The 22,965-nt window shown below is 47.9% G+C and overlaps 1 protein-coding gene across 1 annotated transcript in view; it reads left to right on the top strand.

Moving 5' to 3' along the window:
• Positions 1-21,917, top strand: part of Dnmt1 (DNA methyltransferase 1) — a 43,528-nt gene extending 21,611 nt beyond the window's left edge. Inside the window, exons 13-39 of the mRNA XM_051196747.1 lie at positions 2,526-2,560; positions 2,843-2,888; positions 2,982-3,062; positions 3,140-3,252; positions 4,884-5,002; positions 5,213-5,305; positions 6,043-6,194; positions 6,499-6,686; positions 6,773-6,956; positions 8,925-9,022; positions 9,149-9,296; positions 10,580-10,695; positions 10,843-11,044; positions 11,120-11,259; positions 11,963-12,136; positions 12,998-13,216; positions 14,457-14,649; positions 16,091-16,175; positions 16,428-16,556; positions 16,705-16,987; positions 17,144-17,285; positions 18,797-18,963; positions 19,212-19,389; positions 19,762-19,957; positions 20,317-20,600; positions 21,184-21,274; positions 21,598-21,917. Coding sequence (XP_051052704.1) covers positions 2,526-2,560; positions 2,843-2,888; positions 2,982-3,062; positions 3,140-3,252; positions 4,884-5,002; positions 5,213-5,305; positions 6,043-6,194; positions 6,499-6,686; positions 6,773-6,956; positions 8,925-9,022; positions 9,149-9,296; positions 10,580-10,695; positions 10,843-11,044; positions 11,120-11,259; positions 11,963-12,136; positions 12,998-13,216; positions 14,457-14,649; positions 16,091-16,175; positions 16,428-16,556; positions 16,705-16,987; positions 17,144-17,285; positions 18,797-18,963; positions 19,212-19,389; positions 19,762-19,957; positions 20,317-20,600; positions 21,184-21,274; positions 21,598-21,635 — 3,894 coding nt within the window. The 3' untranslated portion in view covers positions 21,636-21,917. The remainder of the gene's footprint in view (positions 1-2,525; positions 2,561-2,842; positions 2,889-2,981; positions 3,063-3,139; positions 3,253-4,883; positions 5,003-5,212; positions 5,306-6,042; positions 6,195-6,498; positions 6,687-6,772; positions 6,957-8,924; positions 9,023-9,148; positions 9,297-10,579; positions 10,696-10,842; positions 11,045-11,119; positions 11,260-11,962; positions 12,137-12,997; positions 13,217-14,456; positions 14,650-16,090; positions 16,176-16,427; positions 16,557-16,704; positions 16,988-17,143; positions 17,286-18,796; positions 18,964-19,211; positions 19,390-19,761; positions 19,958-20,316; positions 20,601-21,183; positions 21,275-21,597) is intronic.
• Positions 21,918-22,965: the final 1,048 nt, after the last annotated feature.

Raw genomic sequence — 22,965 nt, 5'->3', positions numbered from 1 at the left:
TTTGTCTTTAAGTGTGGGGATGAGAGCCAAGTCTTTGGGCCTACTGGGCAAGTGCTCTGCTATTGAGCCACACTGTTAGTTCTAACCCAATGCTTTTATTTTTGTTTTTTTAAACAAGGTCTTATTCTGTAGTCCAGGTTCCCTCATTTCCCTCTGTCAGTCTACAGACTGCTAGAGTATAGATGGAGCCACCATATCTATACCCTCTTCTTTGTCTTAGTGTTACTAAAGCTGAACATGAGTTGCTGAGTGCAAGAAGCTGGCTCTCTCCTTTGCTTGCTTATGGGAATGTTTTTGACACCACTGTCTTTGTGCATAGCCTGTCTTGGCAGCTTGAGCCCAATATATTTTCTCGCTGCTTGAGATAGTGGATGTCCGGGGTCAAACCTCCATGGACAGTTGCTACTTAGGCCACTCTGGTTGCCATCTAGTTCATGCAAGGCTCTGGATTCCATATCCAGCTCTGCAAAGGGGGGAAAAAGGGAAAAAATTGAGAAGGGGGCCAGGTATAGGGCAGGTATGTTTGCTTTCAAAGCACCAGGGACAAAGGCTGGCTTGCTTTAAATTTGAGGTCATAGTGAGCTCCAGGTCAGCCAGTGGGACATAACCCATGACTCCATCACTGTTTCCAGATGATACCACAAAAAGCATGGTGCTACCTCCTAAATTCCTAAAAACGACTAACAGCCTATCATCTGTAGTAGACGGGGTGGGCCGGCCAGATCCAGGACTTGGGAAAGCTTCTACCTTCCACAAGTTAGGACTACATATTTGAAACACATAGGCTAGATAGTATTTGCTCCACAGTGGATCACTTATGTGTCAGCTCCTGTGGTTATCACCTAGTGCCATCGTAGCCATCACTAACAGTACATTGTCTCTTCTGTGGGTACTAATTTGAACTGAAATGGCAAAGAAAGCAGGGCATAGTGGCTGATAACCATAATCCCAGCATCAGGAAGTTGAGAAAGAAGGATCTAGAACTCAATGTCAGCCTGAGCTACATAGCCAAATCTTGCAAAAGAAGAAAAAAGTTAATTGAAGACTTGACAGTTTTATGAGAGATCAGTTTGAAGCACACACATCAACTAATCTACCACCTTTCCTAAATAAGGAACACATGTGGGTGTCAGACAGAATAGTGCTGCTCTTAGTGCTTCTGTGAGAAGCAAAGCCCAGGGTCAGTGCCTCTGGTGCTTAGGGATGGGAGGGAAGTGGGAGAGCTTGGATTCAACGGGTCTGACATTGTATGGGGAGAAGGGGCACCAGAGTTTACTGCTCTACTTTTATTAGAGTTGCCATTCTAACTCCATGGCCCATTAGGACCTGCAGAATAGCCACAACCCCAAACGCAAGAGGCAAGAGGCAGGCTGAGACCAGCATGGTCTATATAGGGACTTATTTCCAGAGCAGCTAGGAAATCTTTTTTTTTTTTTTTTTTTTTTTTTTTTTCCAAGACAGGGTTTCTCTGTATAGTCTTGGCAGTCCTGAAAGTCACCTTATGAATTTAGGATGGCCTAGAATTTAGAGATCTACTTGCCTCTGCCTCCTAAGTGCTGTGATTAAAGTCATGTGCCATCACCACCCGGCCCTAACATGACTTCCCTTTTCGAGTTTATTAAAAGTTATTATAAACTGGAAGTGATTCTGTATGTTGCCTTGCTTAGGCTATCAGTGATTGACATCTCTAGTAATGCATGTATTTGAAGCTTGTGACTTCAAGAGGCTCATATTTAGAAGGACCCCACAGTTAGCTGTTAGAGAGGGTGCTCTGGCTCCTAGACCCCTTTTGGTGTTGCTATTGTGTCCTCACATGGCTTTTCCTCGTACATAGAGAGAACTGGCGGATATCTTAGGGCCTCACTCAACCTACCTAAGGGTCCTGGCTCCTAATATATTCATTCTAGGGGTGGGCTTATTTACTCTTGTGTTTAGTTTATTTTATTTTATTATGGTTTTTTGAGACAGGGTTTCCCTGTATAGCCCTGGCTGTCCTGGAACTTGCTCTTTAGACCAGGTGGGCTTTGAACTCAAGAGATCTGCTGCCTCTGCCTCCCAAGTCTGGGATTAAAAGCATATGTCACCACCACCTGGTTGTTTTCCTTTTTTTTTTATTTTTAAATGGGGTCTTGCCAAGTATCCTAGGTTGACACCCCCCCCCCCCCCAAACTCAATGGTCCTCCTGCCTTAGGGCTTCTAAGGTTAGGGCAGACAGATTTTAAATGGGATTTGGATATTGGTGTCATTTGGTCCTCATTCCCTGATCTAACCAGCTTTTTTTCCAGAGTTTTATGACAATCACCTATACAAAAGTTTATTGGGGGTGGGGCAGAGGGTGTCTCTGTAGTCCTGGCTGTCCTGGTTAGCCTGGTCCACAGAGCAAGTTCAGATTCACCTGCTTCTGTCTCCTGAGTGTTGAGATTAAGTGTGTGCCCACCACTGCCTGACAGTATAGGAAGTTCTTAATCTAAAGTATCATCCAAGCCTAACTTGTTCCTGACTCTGTTCCTCTTGCTCCTGTTTAGGAGGAGAAGAAACGAAAAATGACACTCAAAGAACCGTAAGCACTTACCTTTTCCTTACAGAGCAGGTAATGCTATTAGACAATTCTTGAAAGGGGGTGAGAAGTGCCCATTAGTGAACTTGCCACACCAGTCTTAGCTTTCTGTGGGATTGGAGTGGAGGCCAGGTATTCTGTTTCTGCCCAGCAACCCTTCAACACTGTGACAGTTACCATAGATATTGACACCAGCATGCATGGAGTACTTTAGGGAGAGTTAGTGCAAGTCTGATGGTAGTGTGTTCCAGTTTGAAATACCAACAATCTTGTGCTTCCTTCCAGAGTGGTGAAAAGGGTGACTCAAACCAGATCAACTGTGATCCCAAAGGTAAGGGCACATCCAGGGACTTGGCCAGCAACAGCACAGCAATTCCCAGATGTTAGGAGACCTGCCCTGAGGCCATACCTGTTCTTCCCACAGACGGCATCACCACGGTGCCCGCAGTGCGGCCAGTTCCTAGATGACCCTGATCTAAAGTACCAGCAGCACCCTCCAGATGCTGTGAGTCCATGCTCTGCTTTCCCCTTTCATCCCCTGCATCCCCATAAGCCCATGTCTCACTGTCCCCTATCCTTCAGCTGGATGAACTCCAAATGTTGGTCAGTGAGAAACTGTCCATCTATGATGAGTCCAACTCGACTGCATTTGAAAGCTATGAGTCCTCTCCCCAGCACAAGGTGACCTGCTTCAGGTAACTACCATGCCCTGTGGTTGTGTCTTACTGATGGGCACCATATTCGAAGCATCCAAATATAGTCATTGGTCCTAACCACAGGACTCCTCAAACTGCTCTTCTTTGACAATAGCCAGGAAGCCAGTTAAGGTTGGGTAGACTTCAGCTACAAGTATGAATTTTGTACTGCTATTTCTATTTGTTGGATTTTTCTGGGTTTTTTTTTTTTTTTTTTTTTTTTTTTTTTTTTTTGGGGGCCAGCCTCCAACTTGATAGGTAGTCATGGATGACCTCGAACTCCTGGCCTTGTGCTAACACTCCCACATTGTATAGTTCTCTGGGGCGTCAGTCCAGAGCTACATTTACTTAAGTCAGGCAAGCACCTCACAGATGAGCCATGTTTCCAACCCTGGTTTTGTTTTGTTTGTTTGTTTGTTTGTTTTTGGAGATAGTCTTTGTCAACCACTAAGCTTAATTAAAGAGGAAGAAAAAATGTAGATCTCACTATGTAGCCCTGCCTAGAACTTTCTAAATTGATCAAGCTCAACTCAAAACTCTGATCCAAGCCTACATTTGTTGCAGTTGTAATATTTTTTTCACTGTGCTGGGGGTAGCACATAGGGCCTCCTGCTCTCTAGGCAAGAGATCTAACCCTGGACCACACCCCCAGATTGGTTTGCTGCTTTGAATGTTAAGTCTTTTATTTAGTTCATGCCATTTTGAACCTTATCCTTTTGCTCACACAGTGACCATCTATGTTCAGGGTGCCAAGTTCACAGGCATAGCACCTCAGACCCTTGCTTTTCTGGTCACAGAAAACCAGTAAGAGCTCACAGAGGTTGCCAACTGTGCACTGGTTGAAGGCAGAGTGAGTGGAGAAGCATGGCCAGATGTGATGGGACTGGGACACAAAGACCTTCTGGGCTATACGTGATACAAAAGTCCCCTCAAGAGCACCCATTGGTGTCCCAGTAGACATCATTGCTGGATATTCTTAGATGTTGAACCCACCATGCCCTAGAGTTTCTGGGACTATTGGATCAAGATCCCTGGGAGTGGCTGTGACAGTACTCTTTGCTAGTTGGTTGGTTGGCCCTATTCCTCTCCCTGTCACTGGAACATTGATTTCTATAAAGGATGTCTGCCAGCTATCTACAGGGCTAGGCCCTAAAAGGCAGTAGACATCAGAGGGGTCAGTTGCTTGTAGATAGCACTCAGCTGTGAAATCCCACTGTGGCATCCTTAGAGAACCTGAGGTCAGGCTTCCTCCTTCACTCAATTCCATAGCCTAACTGGTGGGGGAAGATGACTGAGGGCATGCAGCCCTTGACTGTGTGGCTGGTGAAACAGGCCCTGTGCAGGTTCAGGCCTGGTGTTCTGGTTCTTTTTAGTCTGGAAAGATGACTCAGTCAATTTTCCGGATACCTATGTAGGTAGCTCACAACCAACCAGATACAACTTCAGAGACAGGGGAATCTTGTGACGTCCTGGTATTCGTATTTGTCTTGAGAGAGGGATGAGACACTGTTAAGTGATAAGACATTGCTGGGTCTAGAACCTTCACTTAGTTTGTGTACCTTGAGTTTGACAGTGACTTGTGTCCCTCTGTGCTGAGTTGGGTGGTAAAGTGATGTTTATTACCTGTATAGTGTGTATTGCAATCGAGGTCACCTGTGTCCTGTCGACACTGGTCTTATTGAGAAGAACATTGAACTCTACTTTTCTGGTTGTGCCAAAGCAATTTATGATGATAATCCCTCCGTGGAAGGTATGTGGCATGGTCCAGGTACGTGCAATGTTCAAGGGTTGTTTAAGAAGCAAAATTTAGGAAGCAAGATGTCCCATGGGAGGTTGTGTCATTAACTGAACAAAGTGGCCCTAAATAGGGAGGGAGGCTGCATGCGGCTGGGTTTTCTAGCTGGGGTGAGAGTTGAGTCACCATGTTTAGGCTGTTTCTTATCAAGACACTTTTCCACAGGTGGTGTTAATGCCAAAAACCTTGGGCCGATCAATGAGTGGTGGATCACTGGCTTTGATGGTGGTGAAAAGGCGCTCATTGGCTTTAGCACTCGTAAGTTTCTGCCCAAGCACAGGTGTCCTGGACCCTCTACCTGTCTGGGCTTGGTCAGCCTTGGAAGGATTGTCTCATCTCGGACACGGGGAGGACCTGTGTTCATCATGATTGGCTTGGAAGCTGATCCTCCAGTTGTATGACAATCAGGAGTTTACAACTCAATGGGTCCAAATCTCAGCTGACTTGTTTCCATCTGGCTCCAGCAAGCCCAGGTGGAGCTAGCTAATGGAGGAATTGGATTCTTGTGGATTAGGTTGTGGGGTTTTAAATTTTAGATTGTTCTGGAAGCTCAAAACGAATACTTGCCTGTGTTCAGCCTGGAGACCATAAGATGGAGATGCCCTTAATTTTTTCTTTTATTGTGTGGATGAGTGTGTACACCATAGCATGCATGTGGGGGTCAGAGGACAACTTATAGGAATTGATTCCCTCTACCATGAGTCCCTGGATCAAGCTCAGGTTGTCAAGCTTGTAGGAAAGTGCCCTTATCTGCTGAGCCATTTCACTAGCCCTGAAACAGCTTTTTAAAATGTCTTACCTGCTGGATATAGCAGATTACTTGTTCTTACTACTTAGACTGAGGAGTTTGGGGCTAGCCTAAGCAACATGACAGGACTCCCATTATTAAACAAACCAAACAGCTTTCTGCATAAATGGCAGGTGCTGGAGGAGCTAGAAATGCTAATCACCCTAGCTGAACTGTTCTTTAAAACCAAGTCATGTGTTCTTCCCAGCATTTGCAGAATACATTCTGATGGAACCCAGCCCAGACTATGCACCAATATTTGGACTGATGCAGGAGAAAATTTATATCAGTAAGATTGTGGTTGAGTTCCTGCAACACAATCCTCATGCCGTCTATGAAGACCTAATAAATAAGATTGAGGTGAGAGCTCTGCCTTCTCTAGGAGGGGTTTGGATCCACATACATACAACATGGATGACGCATGACATTCAGAATCAGAATCTTCCACTACCACAGAGTTTTGGTTGAAGATTAATGCAACTGGCATGGGGGCATGGCTCAGTTGTAGAGCCCCTGCCTAGAATCCCCAATGGGGGAATGGGGCTGTACAGTTTTTGGTACATTGCTTGCCTAGCATACATGAAATACTAGGGTCCACCTCCCCCAGTATTGCAAGGAGGCAAAATATTAGAAACATCTGATCTGTTTTTCCTCTCCTCTGAAGACCACTGTCCCTCCTTCTGCCATTAACCTGAACCGGTTCACAGAGGACTCCCTCCTGCGCCATGCCCAGTTTGTGGTGAATCAGGTAGAGAGTTATGATGATGCCAAGGACAATGATGAGTCACCCATCTTCTTGTCTCCCTGCATGAGAGCCCTGATCGGGTTGGCCGGGGTCACCCTGGGACAGAGGTAAGGAAGTAGCAAGAATTAGATGGGAGACTTGACCAGAGAAGGCAATCTGTCTGGTTCACTAAAATTGTGGCTACTTGTCTCAGGCGAGCAGAGAGACGCCGTAAGATTGATGATTCTGCTAAGGAGAAGGACAAAGGGCCCACAAAAGCCACCACCACCAAGTTGGTCTACCAGATCTTTGACACTTTCTTCTCAGAGCAGATTGAGAAGGATGACATGGAAGACAAGGAGAATGCCTTTAAGCGCCGCCGGTGTGGCGTCTGTGAGGTGAGCAGGCCTAGTCACTCCCCTGAGCCATCTTTGGCTCTCCCTTAGATTGATGTGAAGGAGTCAGTACTCTAGGGGGGCCCATCTGCCTTTCAAGACAGATGTTGAAGTAAACGGGTGTGTTCAGGGCCTTTGCTGTGGGTGATGCCTTTGGCTATATAGCCTGGTTTCCTAAGAGGCATTAACCTCCATGTCCTGTGGGTGCTGAGAGACAGCTGACCCCAGAGCCACTCCCAGACCATAATACACTCTGGAATTCTGCTAGAACTTCTCAGCTTAGATTTATGGCTTAAAAAGGCCTCTTGAAGTAACATGGGTCTTAGTCAGGCTCAGGCTGGCCTAGAAGTCTTTATATCCTACCTCATTCTTCCAAAAGCTGGGTTTACAGACCTGTGCTACCATGCCTGGCTCTTGTGAACACTTTTCTTGTGAATCGACCTATGTCACTTAAAACAAAACTCAGTGTGGTTAAGCTGGAGGCACAAGCCTGTAATCGAGGCACTTGAGAAGCGGAGGCAGAAGGATCAGGATTTCAAGGTCACTTTCAGTTGCATACTGAGTTTGAGGTCACCCTGGGCTACAGGAGACATGTTTGAAAAATTAGAAAATAGAAAATGAATCTATATACTAAACCATGGCCTGCATGTGCACATGAATTTGTTTTTCAAGATAGGGTTTCACTGTGTAGCTTTGGAGCCTGTCCTGGCACTTGCTCTGTAGACCAGGCTGGCCTTGAACTCAAATCTGCCTGCCTCTGCCTCCCGAGTTGCCCGAGTGTGCCACCACTGCCCAATGTGCATGTATATTCTGAGGCAGCTGTGTAGACAAGACCATCCTGAAACTTCTAGTGCTCCTTCCTCTGCCTGCTGAAGAGGCATTGTGCCGCCATGCCTAGCTCTGTGATGTCAGTGTGTCCTGACAGCTAGCTTTTGGGGTGCACCTTGTCTCAGGCTGTAAAAGGGACCTGGACATCCTGAGAGCAATGAGAAAGACTCTTTATGTGTTAGTACCCAAGGGACAGCTGGGGTTTTCTTCAGAGGAAGTCACCCTAACCCTGTAACCTCTCTGTATTTTTGCAAATTATTGCACCCAGGGATAAAGCTGAAACAGAGCCTGGCTGTTCCCCATGTCTACAGTAATGTCCAGCCTTTTCTCATGGCAGCCCTCCTCAGGATGCCCTGTCCTCACCATTCTTTGACTTTTTCTCAGTGTCCTGATATCTAATGTGAATTTCTCTTAAAAGTGAACAAGGGAGCTGGGTGCTTGGTAACCCTTTTGGTTACTTGTCCTTGTACTCTGTTATGTTTTGTTAGTGGCTGTCCCCACTGAGTGCTCAGTGGGGACACTATAACACCTCAACAGACCTGTTGGTGAGTTTCTAGGATACTCTCAGCACCCTGTGTACCTTCAAATACTCAAATGCAGAGGACCCTTCTAAAGGCACAGTGTTGTGTGGTACCTGTGCATGTCTGTCACAGGACCGGACCCTGAATGACTTGATACCTAACACAGATTAAGTGTGTTCAGTTGTCATGCTGTATTGCTTAGGGAAAAGTATAAAATGCTCAGCATAGATGCAGTATGTCTTTATTGGTGATGGTGTGTGCACAGGCTGTGTGCCTGTGGAGGTCAGAAGTAACTTTATGGAGTTGCTTTTCTATCTTGCTGTGGGTCTTTGGCATTGAACTTTGGCTTGGAAGGCTTGGCAGCAAGCTCCTTTACCCACTGAGACATCTCACTGGCCCTGTGCATGCATATTTTTGAAAATTTCTGTACTGGGTATGGTGACACACACTTCAATTCCCAGCATTCCTATGTAGAGGCAGGAGGATCTCTTTAAGTTTGAGGCTAGCCTGGTCTACTAGTCAGAACTATGTAGAGAGACCTTGTCTCAGAAAACAAAACAACCAACCAACTAGTTTCTAGTTAATGTATGGCTGGTTGATCAACCCTTTTAATATTTTTCAGGTCTGTCAGCAGCCTGAGTGTGGGAAGTGCAAGGCCTGCAAGGATATGGTTAAGTTTGGTGGCACTGGACGGAGTAAACAGGCTTGCCTCAAAAGGAGGTAGGATATGCTATGTTTTGCTCTTCTGGTAACAGAAGCCAAGGCAGCTGAGGCAAGTGTACTGTGCAGTGTCCTGTGACGACAGGGTGTGAAGCTCCCTGGGGTTGACTGCAGTGTGTTCTGCAGGTGTCCCAACTTGGCTGTGAAAGAGGCAGATGATGATGAGGAAGTTGATGATGACATCCCAGAGGTGCCATCACCCAAAAAGATGCATCAAGGGAAGAAAAAGAAACAGAATAAGGATCGAATCTCCTGGCTCGGACAGCCTTTGAGGGTGAGGCCGCTTCCTCTGGCATGCTACTGTGCCTCTTGAGCCCACCTCTGTAGCCAGGAAGAAGCCAGCTCACCTGTGAGAGGAGAGCTTGTTTCCCAGCTGCTGTCCTTCCCTCCCTTTCCTGATACTTGGGAATTGAGTTCAAGATCTCAGGCTGGAGCTCTACAACTGAGCCATGTCAGCCTCTCACTGGGACACTTGAGCTGCCTCTGTAGCCCAGGCAGCCTCTGTCTTCTACACTTTACACTGCTTGATTTCTTCTTCCCACGTGCTAACATTACAGACATGTACCACCATGTCAAGTTTAGGGGTTCTGGTTTGTTTGTTTGTTTGTTTGTTTTGAGATAGGGCAGGAACTTCTACTGTGGAACCGGCTGCCCTTGAAATCGGAGATCCACCTGGCTCTGCCTCCCAAGTTCTGGCAGAGCCAGGTAGATCGAGTTTGAGGCAAGCCTGGTTTCTAGAGTAAGTCCTAGAACAACCAGGGATACACAGAGAAAGTCATTCATTCAGAAGCCTTGTTCATTTGGTTTTTGGAGATACTCACTGTATAGCCCAGGTTGGGTTAGAATTTTTTTTTTTTTTTTTAGATTTATCACATGTAGATTGTTTTGTGTGTGTGCCTGATGCCCACAGAGGTCAGAAGGTGTATAGAATCTCCTGGAACTGGAGATATGAATGATTATGAGCTACTGTGGGTGCTAGGAACTGAACCCAGGTTCTCTGTAAGAGGGGGAAAAAATACTTTTCATTGCTGAGCCATCTCTAGTTGTTAGCCTGAAAATCTCAATCCTTTTCTTTTTTAGCCTTTTCATTGTTAGGATTGCAGGCATGTGTTACCATTTCCCAGCAACTCATGCCTTTTTCTTTGAGTTAGGGTTTTACTGTGTAGCTCTGGCTGACCTGGACTTAATGTAGGCTAGGTAGGCCTGGTTCCACCTCCAGAGTGCTAGGGTTAATGGTGTCATTACACCTGGCCACAGCATGAGTGTGAATGTTAGAAAACCTGACCTGCATGAGTAATTTCTCTCTGTCCTCCATGTTATAAGTCTCAGACATCAAAATCAGGTCACACTTAATGGCAAAGCTCCTTTAGCCATTGAACCGTCTTGTTTGCCCTCTTGAGTTATAAAACAAGTATTCACTTTTTTAGGGTTGCTGGTGCTGAGAGCCTGGTGTCTGTCAGTACTCTTTGCACTGCTGATCCACACCCTTAGTCACAAGTAAATGTCAAAGTTGGAGTTAGACATGACCATCACCTGAGCTCCATCATTTGGTTTCAGATTGAAGAGAAGAGAACGTACTATCAGAAGGTGTGCATCGATGAAGAGACACTGGAAGTGGGGGACTGTGTCTCTGTCATTCCAGACGATTCCTCCAAGCCACTGTATCTAGCCAGGTGTGTCCTCCTTTAGCCAGATTTAGTGCCTGCTTTTTTACTTGAACACCTGAAGTCCATTGTTAGAATGAAACCAAAAGATTTTGTGTGGTCAAGCTCTGCTGGTTACATATGAGATATCTGCCCCATCCTGTCCTATGGCTGCAGGGTCACGGCACTGTGGGAAGACAAGAACGGGCAGATGTTCCATGCACACTGGTTTTGTGCTGGGACAGACACAGTCCTTGGAGCCACCTCTGACCCATTGGAACTGTTCCTGGTGGGCGAGTGTGAAGACATGCAACTTTCCTACATCCATAGCAAGGTCAAAGTTGTCTACAGAGCGCCCTCTGAAAACTGGGCCATGGAAGTGAGTGCCTCCTCTCCTCCTTAATACTCCATCTGACTGTTAAGAGCCAAGACTGACCATGTTGTGTTCCCACAGGGAGGCATGGATCCGGAGACCATGTTGCCAGGGGCTGAGGATGATGGAAAGACCTATTTCTACCAGCTGTGGTACAATCAGGATTATGCAAGGTTTGAATCTCCTCCTAAGACCCAGCCAACAGAGGACAACAAACACAAGTGAGTGTGTGAGCCAGCTGTAGGCCCTCTCTGTGCCCCGTCCTGCTCTGGGAGTCCGTCCATTCTCTCAGGCTTCCAGGGAAAGGTTTGCTTATTCTGTGTTCTTTGCCGGACATTGTGATTGTGGAAGTGTTTAAAATGTGTGGACCTGGCTGGCGATGGTGGCTCATGCCTTTAGTCCCAGCACTTTAATCTGAGTTTGAGGCCAGCCTGGTCTACAGAGTGAGTTCCAGGACTGTAACAGAGAAACCCTGGCTTTCTTTGTTTTTGTTTATAAATGTGTGTACCACCTGGGGTTTACCTTAAGCAAGCATGGCTATCTGTTTTAATACTCATTTGTGCTGGGTAGTTGGTGGCACATGCCTTTATTCCCAGCACTTGGGAGACAGACAGGCAGATCTTCTTTGAATTTGAGGCCAGCCTGGTCTACAGAGCGAATTCCAGGACAGGCTCCAAAGCCACATGAAACCCTGTCTTGGGGTGGGGTGGGGGGGACAAAACAAGCAAGCAAACAAAAGATTACCTAGCATTAATTTTTGTCTTTTGAGCTGTGGTTCACAAGAATTTTCTTCGAAGTGAAAGGGACGCTTCCTCTAAACACCTGAAGATCTATTCTCATCTTGGATTTCTTGGATTTTAGTGGCTGCCACAGTAGCCATTCTGCCACCTCAGAGCCTTGAGCTTCTACCCTTGGCTTCTACAGGTTCTGCCTGTCCTGTATCCGGCTGGGTGAGCTGAGACATAAAGAAATGCCCAAGGTCCTGGAGCAACTTGAAGAGGTGGATGGCAGACTCTACTGCAGCTCCATCACCAAGAATGGTGTTGTCTACCGACTGGGTGACAGTGTGTACCTGCCTCCTGAGGCCTTTGCTTTCAAGTGAGTGCCCACATGGTCCACACCTGTCAGTTGACTTTGATCTTTGCAGCTGCTCCTCTGAAGACAGTGTTTAGACCTCACCTTTTAAAGGCTTCTTCACTGCTTTGTGGCCCTTTCAGCATCTGAGCTGTGTGTGAGGTTGGCTGAGACCTGCAGGACTATCTCCGACTCCATGTTGGAGGTCAACATCACCTCCACTCTGTCCACCTTAACCCTAAGCACTAGCACAACACTTGAGGGTTCGTGTTTGTGTGGGTAGAATAGCAAGATTGGGCAACCAGCTTTGCCATGAGATGGACCAAATTTAGGCTTTCTCAGAATCACATCACGTTTACACCAGTGCTCCATAGTCAGGGAAGTGATCATGCCACACTGAGCCCTAGAGGCAAAGGACTTCTTAGGACACAGTGATTGCTTTCTTGGCTGACACCTGGAGAGAGATGGTACCTGTGCCCTCTCAGAAGCTGCTGGTTCACCTAGTAAATGGTCCCCTCCTATGACATTTCAACTTGTACTTGCTGAGAGGACCTTGTTACATACAGTCAATAAGTACACAATGCCACATGGCCGGGAGGCAGGTCTGGGTTGGCCTAAAACTCAGTAAGTAGCTCAAGCTTATCTGGAACCTCTTGACCCTCCTGCATCAGTTGTTCTTCCCCAAATCCTGGGATTTCAAGCACGTGCAACCACAACCACCTGAGCTCTGGGAGTTGTATTTTAAACAATGAGGTTTCATTTGAGTTACTTTCCCTTAATGGTATTTGACTGTACCAATTCCTAATGAAGAATCTGCTCACTCTAGTCTGTCATCGGGACTCTAAGGCCTCGAGCTCAGTTGTACCCTTCACCATTCCTCTGCAGCATCAAGGTGGCTAGCCCCTTGAAACGCACAAAGAAGGAGCCTGTAGATGAGAACCTGTACCCTGAGCATTACCGCAAGTATTCCGACTACATCAAAGGAAGCAACCTGGATGCTCCTGAGCCCTATCGCATTGGTCGGATAAAAGCGATTCATTGTGGCAAGAAGAATGGCAAGGCCAATGAGGCTGACATCAAGATCAGGATCAACAAATTGTATAGGTTGGTGTGGGTTTTGCTTGCTGGGTGGCCCTTCCAAAGATGCTGGTGGAGATGGCTGCTTCTAGTTATCCTGAGGGCACAGGTGCATTGCATCATTGTGGCCTGGGGTGGGGGTTGGGTGTGGCTGAGTCAGGGAGCCTGTGCCTGGCATGTGGGATACTATGGGCTCTAAATCAACCTGCAAGGACCAAAAGCTGCAGAGTGTCAAAGAGCAGCAGTCTCGGTTTGTCTGGGTGCTCTGTGCCTTCTTGCTGGTTCTGGATTGTTTTCCAGCCCTTAGCTTAACTAAACACCTACCTACCTCTCTGTCTCTTGTCCCTCTTTCTGCATATCTTTGTCTCTGTGCTTGTGTATGGCTTCTTTGTTTGAGGATAGGTTTCAGCCAGCAGCGGGAAAGGGGCTATGGTGAAAGAAAACTAGCCCAGATGAACAGTATATGCTTTCTTCACCAGCACACCTGGAACTTGAGATGTAATCACCATCCCAAGTACTAGGATAACAGGCACCTGTCACTATCCTGACTTTTCTGTGGTCTTTGTAGTAATCAGTGTGGTTACAAAAGAATGGAGCATCCAGCACTGATGGGCAGGATAAAGGCAGAGACGCTAAACATCCCTGATCTGGTTCCCAGGAATCCCATTTCTGCTGTGGTGTTGGGTCCAAGTAAGGGTGGTAGTAATCATGCTGTTATATTTATAGGTCCCCAAACCAAAATACTCAAAAGTTATACAGCTGACCTCAGGCTCGGGTGTAGTTAATGCCATGTCAGGACCGGAGAGATGGCTCAGTACTTAAGTTTAATTCTCAACACCCACATGGTGACTCAGTCATCTTTAAGTCCAGTTCCACAGGATTTAATGCCCCCTTGTGGCCTCTATGAGCATTGTACTCGCCTGTTGCAGATACGTGCCAGCAAAGCACCCATCCACATTGAATAGAAATTTATAAATCTTTTTTTGTAATGCTGTCTAAAAATGTCCTGTGGAGATTGCTTTGCTTGTCATCCCAGCACTTGAGTTGAGGTGTTGTAGCAGGAGGATCGCTGAGTTGGAGGTCAGCCTGGAAAGCAGAGCAAGACACTTCAAAAAATAAAGGTCTTGGGGTGTACAAGACCAAGATCCAGTTCTCACACTCAACACACCCCAATTGCTGGTTCCAGGAATTTCAGATGAGGGTGTTGTGACCTGTGAGTGATGATAAACTTGTAGTAAAGTAATACTCACCTGTGTCTGCTTTATAGACCCGAGAACACCCACAAATCCACCTCGGCCACCTACCATTCAGATATCAACTTGCTGTACTGGAGTGACGAGGAAGCTGTGGTGGACTTCAGTGATGTGCAAGGCCGCTGTACTGTGGAGTATGGGGAAGATCTGCCTGAGAGCATCCAAGATTACTCACAGGGGGGCCCTGACCGCTTCTACTTCCTTGAGGTGGAGCCAGGCTTCGGGGGCAAATGTGCGAGAGCGGGGTATCTTAGGATGGGAGCTACAAGGTAGACCAAGGAAGCAGCTAATGTGCATGTGTGGAGTGGGTTCGGTTTGGTTTTAGATAGTGTCTCAAGTAGCCCTGTAACTTCATATATGTAGACCAGGCTGGCCTTGAACTGACAGATCACCTGCCTCTTCATTCCAATTGCTGGAATTAAGACTTGTGATCCCTACGATGCCCAACCTATGTAGCCTCTTGGTTTTTTGAAACAGGATTTTTCTGTGGTAGTCCAGGAGTAGGATTTGGGCTTTTAAGGAAAACAATGCAGCTGGAGATACGGCTTCATCCAGTAGAACTGTTGCCTAGCATTCATGAAGCCCTGGGTTGAGTCCCCAGCACTCAAGCCACAGAGGCAAGGTTGGGCATTCCAAGGGAGATAAGAAATGACTAGCAATTCAAGGGGATAGGGCACGGTACTTAAGAGCTGCCTGCATATCCATGCCATCACCCATAACAGGGGCCTCTGACAGGCAGGTAGTTCTGGAGTTTGGTGCTCTGTTTGCTGGGTTTTTTGTTTTTGTTTTCCAAGACAAGGTTTCTCTATGTAACAGTCCTGGCTGTCCACTCTGTGGACCAGGTTGGCCTCGAACTCGAGAGTACCTGCCTCTGTCTCCTGGGTGCTGGGATTAAAGGTGTGCACCACTACTTCCTGGCTTCATTTTTGTTTTTTTGAGGTAGGGTTTCTGTGTAGCCCTGGCTGGCCTAGACTTTGCCTGCCTCTGCTTTCCAGGTGCCACAATCACCTGGCTAATGTTCAGCTTTTTAAGTTAAAAATGGAGAGTGCAGCATTTTACTGCACCATTAAAATTTATCTGAGGGCTGTTTTGAAGGGCCTCTACCAGTCATACCTAGGGTCTTGATGTGATGGGAAGGTCCCCTTCTTTGGGAGGAGTACTTTGGCTCCATCTGGTGACTAGGTGTAGGTGGTGGTCCTGGTTTGGAGAAAGGATCCAAGAGCCTCTTGTAGTAGACCCATTTGAATACCTGGAGCTTTGCTCTTGTGTTAAGATAAGCACCCATTTTTCCAAATTCTATATGTGCATGTTTGTGTGACATTAGATAGCAGGTTCTATAATGCCTTCTCTTTCCTTAGAATGTGCACTCTAGGTGTTTATAGTAGCAGATGTTGATATAGATCATGGGAAAGTTAATAGATGTGATTTTTTTTTTTTTTTTTTTTTTTTTTTTAAGACAACCTCTCTGTAGTGTAGACTTGCCTCAAGCATATAACACTTGTGCCTCAGCACCATGACCAGCTGACTGCAGTCTTTGTTTCTAATAAGATCAAATTGATTGGTTGTGGTTCTCCTAGGAAATAAGACTTTCAGACCAACTGTGAGGGGTCCATGCATTTCTGGACTAATGTGGCTCCTCTCTGTGCAGGCCTACAATGCAAAGAGCAAAAGCTTTGAAGACCCTCCAAACCACGCCCGCAACCCTCTGAACAAAGGGAAAGGGAAGGGGAAAGGTGAGCCCTCATCTGTCACTCTCCTGTGTATGGTTTTCATGAGACAGTTTCATGTTGTCCAAGCTAGCCTGGAACCCTGAAACTTCTGCCTCCACCTCCCAAATTTTGGGTGCCTATGTTTGGGAGGCTGAATTGGGAAGGTCTGAGAGGCTACTTTAGGTCGCATGACAAGACAAAGTCTCCTGAATAAAGCCTCTGAGGAGAGCAGTCTGGTGGGCCCTTCTAACAACTAGTGGCGTATTCCTCCTTCAGGGAAAGGGAAGGCAAAGTGTCAGGTATCAGAGCCCAGAGAGCCTGAAACAGCCATCAAATTGCCCAAGCTGCGGACCCTGGACGTGTTTTCTGGCTGTGGAGGGTTGTCAGAAGGATTCCATCAAGCAGGTAGGCACTCATTGGTACTGACTCTGGCCTGGCTCTGGGGTAGCTTCAGAGCATGATCTAGCTGGGCAAGGTGGCCATGGCATGTCTGAGCAAATGAAGTGAAAACAGCAGTTCCAAAAAAGCAAACCTCTGCCCTTCTGTCCTCCAGGCATTTCAGAGACACTGTGGGCCATTGAGATGTGGGACCCAGCAGCCCAGGCATTTCGGCTGAACAACCCTAGCTCCACCGTATTTACAGAGGACTGCAATGTGTTGCTTAAGCTGGTCATGGCTGGCAAGGAGACCAACTCTCTGGGCCAGAGGCTGCCACAGAAGGGTGATGTGGAGATGCTGTGTGGTGGACCACCCTGCCAGGGTTTCAGTGGCATGAACCGTTTCAACTCCCGTACTTACTCCAAGTTCAAAAACTCCCTGGTTGTCTCCTTCCTCAGGTAAGTGTGGACAGCCCTCTATCACTTGTCTGGAGTTAACTCCAAGCTAGATGCAGCTCTATGGGAGCCCCTCCCTGGTGGGAGATACCTGCACCTGGTGCAGTTCCCTGGTACCTGGGAGGGTCTGTGATGACCTGTGTTCCTCCTGCCCCACAGCTACTGCGACTACTACCGGCCGCGTTTCTTCCTGTTGGAGAATGTCAGGAACTTCGTGTCCTTCAAGCGCTCCATGGTGCTGAAGCTTACGCTGCGCTGCCTAGTCCGCATGGGCTACCAGTGCACCTTCGGTGTGCTGCAGGTGGGCAGCTCACAGCAGGCAGGGGGATAGAAACGGCCTCCTGCAGAGCAGTCACCTGCACTGCTGAGCTCCACCTCTAACCAGGAGTGTTCAGGCCTTGGGGGCAGCAGAGGGTCACCAGTGCGTTGGTGAGAACAAAGGTGGCTCATAGCTCCGACAGAAAAAGCATAGGGTTAGCCTTGTGTGGCTACCTTTACTCCCAACACTAGAGTCAGGTAGGCAAATCTGAGTTTGAGGTTAGCCTGACCTACAGAGCAAGTTCTAGCATAGCCAGAGCTACAAAGAAACCTGTTTTAAAAAGAAAAAAAGGCATGGGGTCTTAAAGGAAAGGAAAAGCATGGGATAACTAGGTCTGATGCCACAGGCCTGCCATTCCAGTCTTGACAGGCTGAAGTAGATCATGGGCTCAGGGCCAGCATCTCAGGGTTAAGAGCTGGGCTGTAGCTCAGTGCAGTGCTTTCACCAGCAACACACTGGCTACTGTACTGCATTTGCCAAAAGTAAGGTTGGCTGGGCCCAGTTGGTAGAGCACTTAACCTTCAGGAAGCCTGGGTTCCATCCCGTCACCACCAGCCCAAATATGGTTGCATGCAATGCACCTGCCATCCCAACAAGTAGGCAGTGGGTAGATGTAGGATCAAGACTTCAAGATGTCATCTTTGTCTACAAAGCAAGTTTGTGGCCAGCCTGAGCAACATGAGACCTTGATTCCAAAATCAAACAACAAAAATAGCTAAATGGATACTGAAGTAACTAGAGGTCATAACAGCCCACATGGGCAAGTGCTGCATTTCCAACCCTTTCCTGTAGTCAAGCCTGGTCCCCAGCCATGTTCTTTCTGACTGGCAGGGAGTGGAGGCTCCTGGCTCCCCATTGCTCTTGCCATTTCTGCTGTGTTCCCCAAGAGGGCCGGGATTGATAGACAGCCACATAGATGTCAGCCAGCAAAAGACAAAGTGGTCCCACAGCAGAACAGATATAATCCAGAGGAAACCTGGGATTGGGGCTTTCCAATTGGTCACCCAAAGGTCTTGCCATCCCCTTCAAACCCATGAATTACCATGAGAGATGGGAGGCAAAAACAGGTGAGGTGGTGGGGAAGCCTACAAAGACAAGTGACTAGTTCTGGAAATACAAATTGTAGTTTAAGGATCGTCACTGTTTAATCAAAATGGGAGTCTTGCAAATGGTGTGGCCCTGGCTAATGAGCCAGCTGCTCTTGCTTGTCAGTTGCAGTGTCAACCTAATGAGTTGCAGATGTTAACCTGCTTCCTAGTCCTGGTTCCCTGCACAGAAGCCAACTAGGCAGACACTGTCTGATGCCGCCTGTCTGTCTGATGCCGCCTGTCTGTCTGATGCCGCCTGTCTGTCTGATGCCGCCTGTCTGTCTGATGCCGCCTGTCTGTCTGATGCCGCCTGTCTGTCTGATGCCGCCTGTCTGTCTGATGCCGCCTGTCTGTCTGATGCCGCCTGTCTGTCTGATGCCGCCTTTCTCAATTCCCCTGTTGCAGGCTGGACAGTATGGTGTGGCCCAGACACGGAGGCGAGCCATCATCTTGGCTGCAGCCCCAGGAGAGAAGCTGCCTTTGTTTCCTGAGCCTCTGCATGTGTTTGCACCTCGTGCTTGCCAGCTGAGTGTTGTGGTGGATGACAAGAAGTTTGTTAGCAACATTACCAGGTAGGAGCTGGATTCCCCACCCCATGGGCAAGACAGTGGCATTAGGTCATAATGCCTTGGTCACTGATGTTTGTGCCAGGCTCTATTTAGAAGCTCAAGGCTGCTCAAGTCTGTGCCATTCCAGCTTCAGGTTCTGCCTTGTGTGCAGGCAGCTCGCTTAAGTAGAGTACATACTATAGCGCCCTTCACATCCTAAGATTCAGCAGAGACTGCCTGCATAACATCTAAGAGGTTGTCCTCTGCTGCAGGCTAACCTCAGGCCCCTTCCGAACCATCACTGTACGGGATACCATGTCTGACCTCCCTGAGATCCAGAATGGAGCCTCGGCACCTGAGATCTCCTACAATGGAGAGCCACAGTCTTGGTTTCAGAGGCAGCTGCGGGGTTCACACTACCAGCCCATCCTCAGGGACCATATCTGCAAGGTAGCTACCCTGAGTGGTCTGATGCTCCAAGGGCTTGCAAGCTCAACATCTCCGGTCTCCCACTCCCGTAGCCAATAGTATCTTTAGATAGCATCCAAGCACCTCCCCCAATCCACCCTCTGATAGCCTTTCTGTATGCCCTTGTAGTGCACACTAGACCTTGTCTTTGTGTGCTTCCCTGACTTCACACTGATTCTGTCCTGTGCATTTACCTCAGATACCCTCCAGGCATGCCATCGGCTCCATTCTTATATGGTTGGCTCTTACAGCTAGGGTTGGTTGGGTAGTTGTCCCTTCCTGATAGGATCTGAGCCTCTTGTTCCCTTTTGTGCTTCCTGACCTGGGTTTCCGCTGGGATTCCCTATGTTCTAGGACATGAGCCCATTGGTCGCTGCCCGAATGCGGAACATTCCACTGTTCCCAGGATCAGATTGGCGTGACCTGCCCAATATAGAAGTGCTGCTTGCAGATGGCATTACGACCAAGAAGCTTCGCTACAACTTCCATGACAAGAAGAATGGCCGCAGCAGCACTGGTGCCATGCGTGGGGTCTGTTCCTGTGTGGAAGGTGTGACCCCAGGCTTTAGTTGCCCCCTTTCACGGTGTACCCCACAACATGAGTCCCATGACTACAGCCACTTAGCAGGGTGGCTTCTTAGGGTTCCCACACAGTCCCCACTTGACACACCTGCTTGTTAACCCAGAGGCCCTGGCCATGCCTGGGTGCTACTAATTAAATGGCAGCCTGAGCGTGGTGTTAAACAGTTGTACGTGCAGCACAGGAGTACCAGATGCTCTGCATCTGGATTAGGCAGCCATCAGAGCCCCCCTCTGGATGCCCCTTTGCAAAGATGAAATGTCCCAAAGGGTCGGAGTCTCCCCATAGCCTGGCACCAGCCCGGGCTATAGCACAGTGTTCTGTTGCAGCTGGCAAGGTCTGCGACCCCACGGCCAGGCAGTTCAACACCCTCATTCCTTGGTGCCTGCCACACACTGGGAACCGGCACAACCACTGGGCCGGCCTCTATGGGCGCCTGGAGTGGGATGGCTTCTTCAGCACCACTGTCACCAACCCTGAGCCCATGGGCAAGCAGGGCCGTGTGCTCCACCCAGAGCAGCACCGGGTGGTGAGCGTGCGGGAGTGTGCCCGCTCCCAGGGCTTTCGGGACACCTACCGGTTCTTCGGCAACATCCTGGACAGACACCGGCAGGTTAGCCCAGCATCAGAACTTGTCGCCAAGTGGCCTCTGCTCTCATGTAGGGCCTGGGGTTTGTGAGTTGGACTGTGTCACTGAGTGTGGGTCATCAGAAGCAACACAGTAACACAAATGCCTTTCCTAGTGGCTGTCCCTAGTCAGGAAGTGGCTCATGCCAGAAACATTGGCCTGGCCTGGGCTTCATGCAGACCAGCCCATTCTTAAACACTTGTTTGGCTCATAGTGGGAATCACAGTGGGCTTGGATGTGTCTGTTTTGCTTCCAGATTTTCCTAAAGCCTTTTAAAGGCTCACTGTTGGCCAGGTATGGTGGATCACACCTTTAATCCCAACACTGGAGAGGCAGAAGCAGGTTAATCTGAGTTCTAGGCCAGCATGGTCTACATAGAGAACCCTATCTTGAAACAAAGACCAAACAAAACTCCCTGTGGGTCTGAGGACATCACAATAGAAAGCACTTGCTATTTGAGAAGACTTGAGTCCCCAGTGCCCAGATCACAGTCCTGCCTTGGTCAGAGCTGAGGCAGGCCACTGGTGAGCCTGGTGTCAATCTGTTCTTGCCTCTTTTCTTCCCACAGGTGGGTAACGCTGTGCCACCGCCACTGGCCAAAGCTATCGGCCTTGAGATAAAGCTCTGTATGTTGGCCAAAGCTCAAGAGATGGCCTCAGGTATGTGCCACTTTCCTCATGGGCAGCTCTAGGTCCTGGGACTTGGGCACACCAGCTGTACATGAGGACAGGAGTGGAAGCCAGAGCTGACTGCACAGTGGCTTTGGAAGCAGTGTGAGCCTTTCTGCTGACTAGCATGGTCATCAGGCATTGGCCTCAAGTAGCGCTGACTCCCCCCCCCCCCCAAGACATCAAGGTGCAAAAACTTCAGGAAGATTTCTTGGCCCTGAATGTTTCCAGCTGCTGCTGTTTCTCCAGGCCAGCCATGAGCTTACTTGCTGCTGTGTGTGCTCAGGGTGACTTCTCTTTTCCTTTCTCTACAGCTGCGGTTAAAGTAAAGGAAACTGCCATGACGGACTAGCTCTGCTCACTCAGAGCCCCACATGCACTGACTGGTGTTTCTAACCTGTTAAGCCCCATCATTTGAAATGTTGTGCACAGTGTCTTTGGCCATGGCTGACACTAAACTGTTGTGAGGTTTGCTCTGTGACCAAGCCATGCAGTACTTTGTGCATTCTGGATTTGAAAGTTTTTTGGTTTTTAATTCTGTATCCTATCAGATCTGCCACTGTGGGGTGGCAAGCAAGACTTGATGTAGTTTTTATATGTTGCATATTTCTTCAATAAAGTACTCTGTAAAGCATCCCAGGTAGTGGTTAGTTTGTCTGCTTCCCTACCAAGAGGGGGGGGGCTCCTGCTGAGGGGCATTCTTGAGGTGCTGCCTGCATCTACCTCACCACATACATTTCTGTGATTTAGTTCTGGCCAATGAGAGACAAATGGAACTTTGTAGTAAGGTTTTCCAGAAAGCCTCTTAAGAAAATGGTCTTGGTTATTTCCATGGATACTTCGTCTTTGTTTGCTGTAGTGTCTGGTAATAACAGCAACCATCCTGTGATCATGAGGACATAAACCTGGATGGTGATGCAAGGAGAGGCGGAACCATGGCTGAGCTGCTCTGCAAACCGCAATCTGCTTGCTCTTAAGCAGAGCTCTGGTTGGTTTAACCTGCCAGTGCTTTCTGACTCGATCTACTGAATTCTGCATGAACAAAGTTTCAGTTTGTCATTAGGAAATATCAACTAGTAAATGCAAACATATTAATCTACTCTTCACTCCATGAGTTACAAATGTGCCAAGACCAAGGGGCAAAGCCCTTAGGAGCAAAAAATGGTCTGAACTGTGAGAGCATCCTATAGCCCTTATTCTCATCTGGCTCAGAATTTATAAGAAAATATTTAGTTGAGGCATTTCACTTACAGTTCCAGAAGTTCATTCAGTCCATTATGATCATGGTGGGGAGCATGGCAGCGTGCAGGCGGATATGGTGCTGGAGCTGAGAGTCCTACATCTTGTAGGCAACAGGAAGTTGACACAATCATACAGGAAAGCTTGAAAAGAAACCTCATGGCCTGCCCCACAGTAACACTTCCTCCAATAAGGCCACACTTTCTAATGATCCCACTCCCTTTGGGGACCATTTTCTTTCAAACCAACACAATATCCTTTTAGCTCAGTCTGGTTGAATACTCATTATGTAGCTTTAAGTTGACCTTGAACTCATGGAACTCCTGTCTCTTAAGTTGCCATTACCAGCTAAAAGTTGGCTTTTTGAATTACCACTAGAACCAGCTTTCCAGACATTAACCTGGATTCATAGTTTTCCAAAGGGAACATGATGGGAAGATGTC

This window comes from Phodopus roborovskii, unplaced genomic scaffold, assembly GCF_943737965.1.
Source record: "Phodopus roborovskii unplaced genomic scaffold, PHOROB, whole genome shotgun sequence".
Lineage (NCBI taxonomy): Eukaryota > Metazoa > Chordata > Mammalia > Rodentia > Cricetidae > Phodopus > Phodopus roborovskii.
The sequence above is the reverse complement of the archived record's forward strand: the minus strand, read 5'-3'. Positions and strand labels throughout refer to the sequence as shown.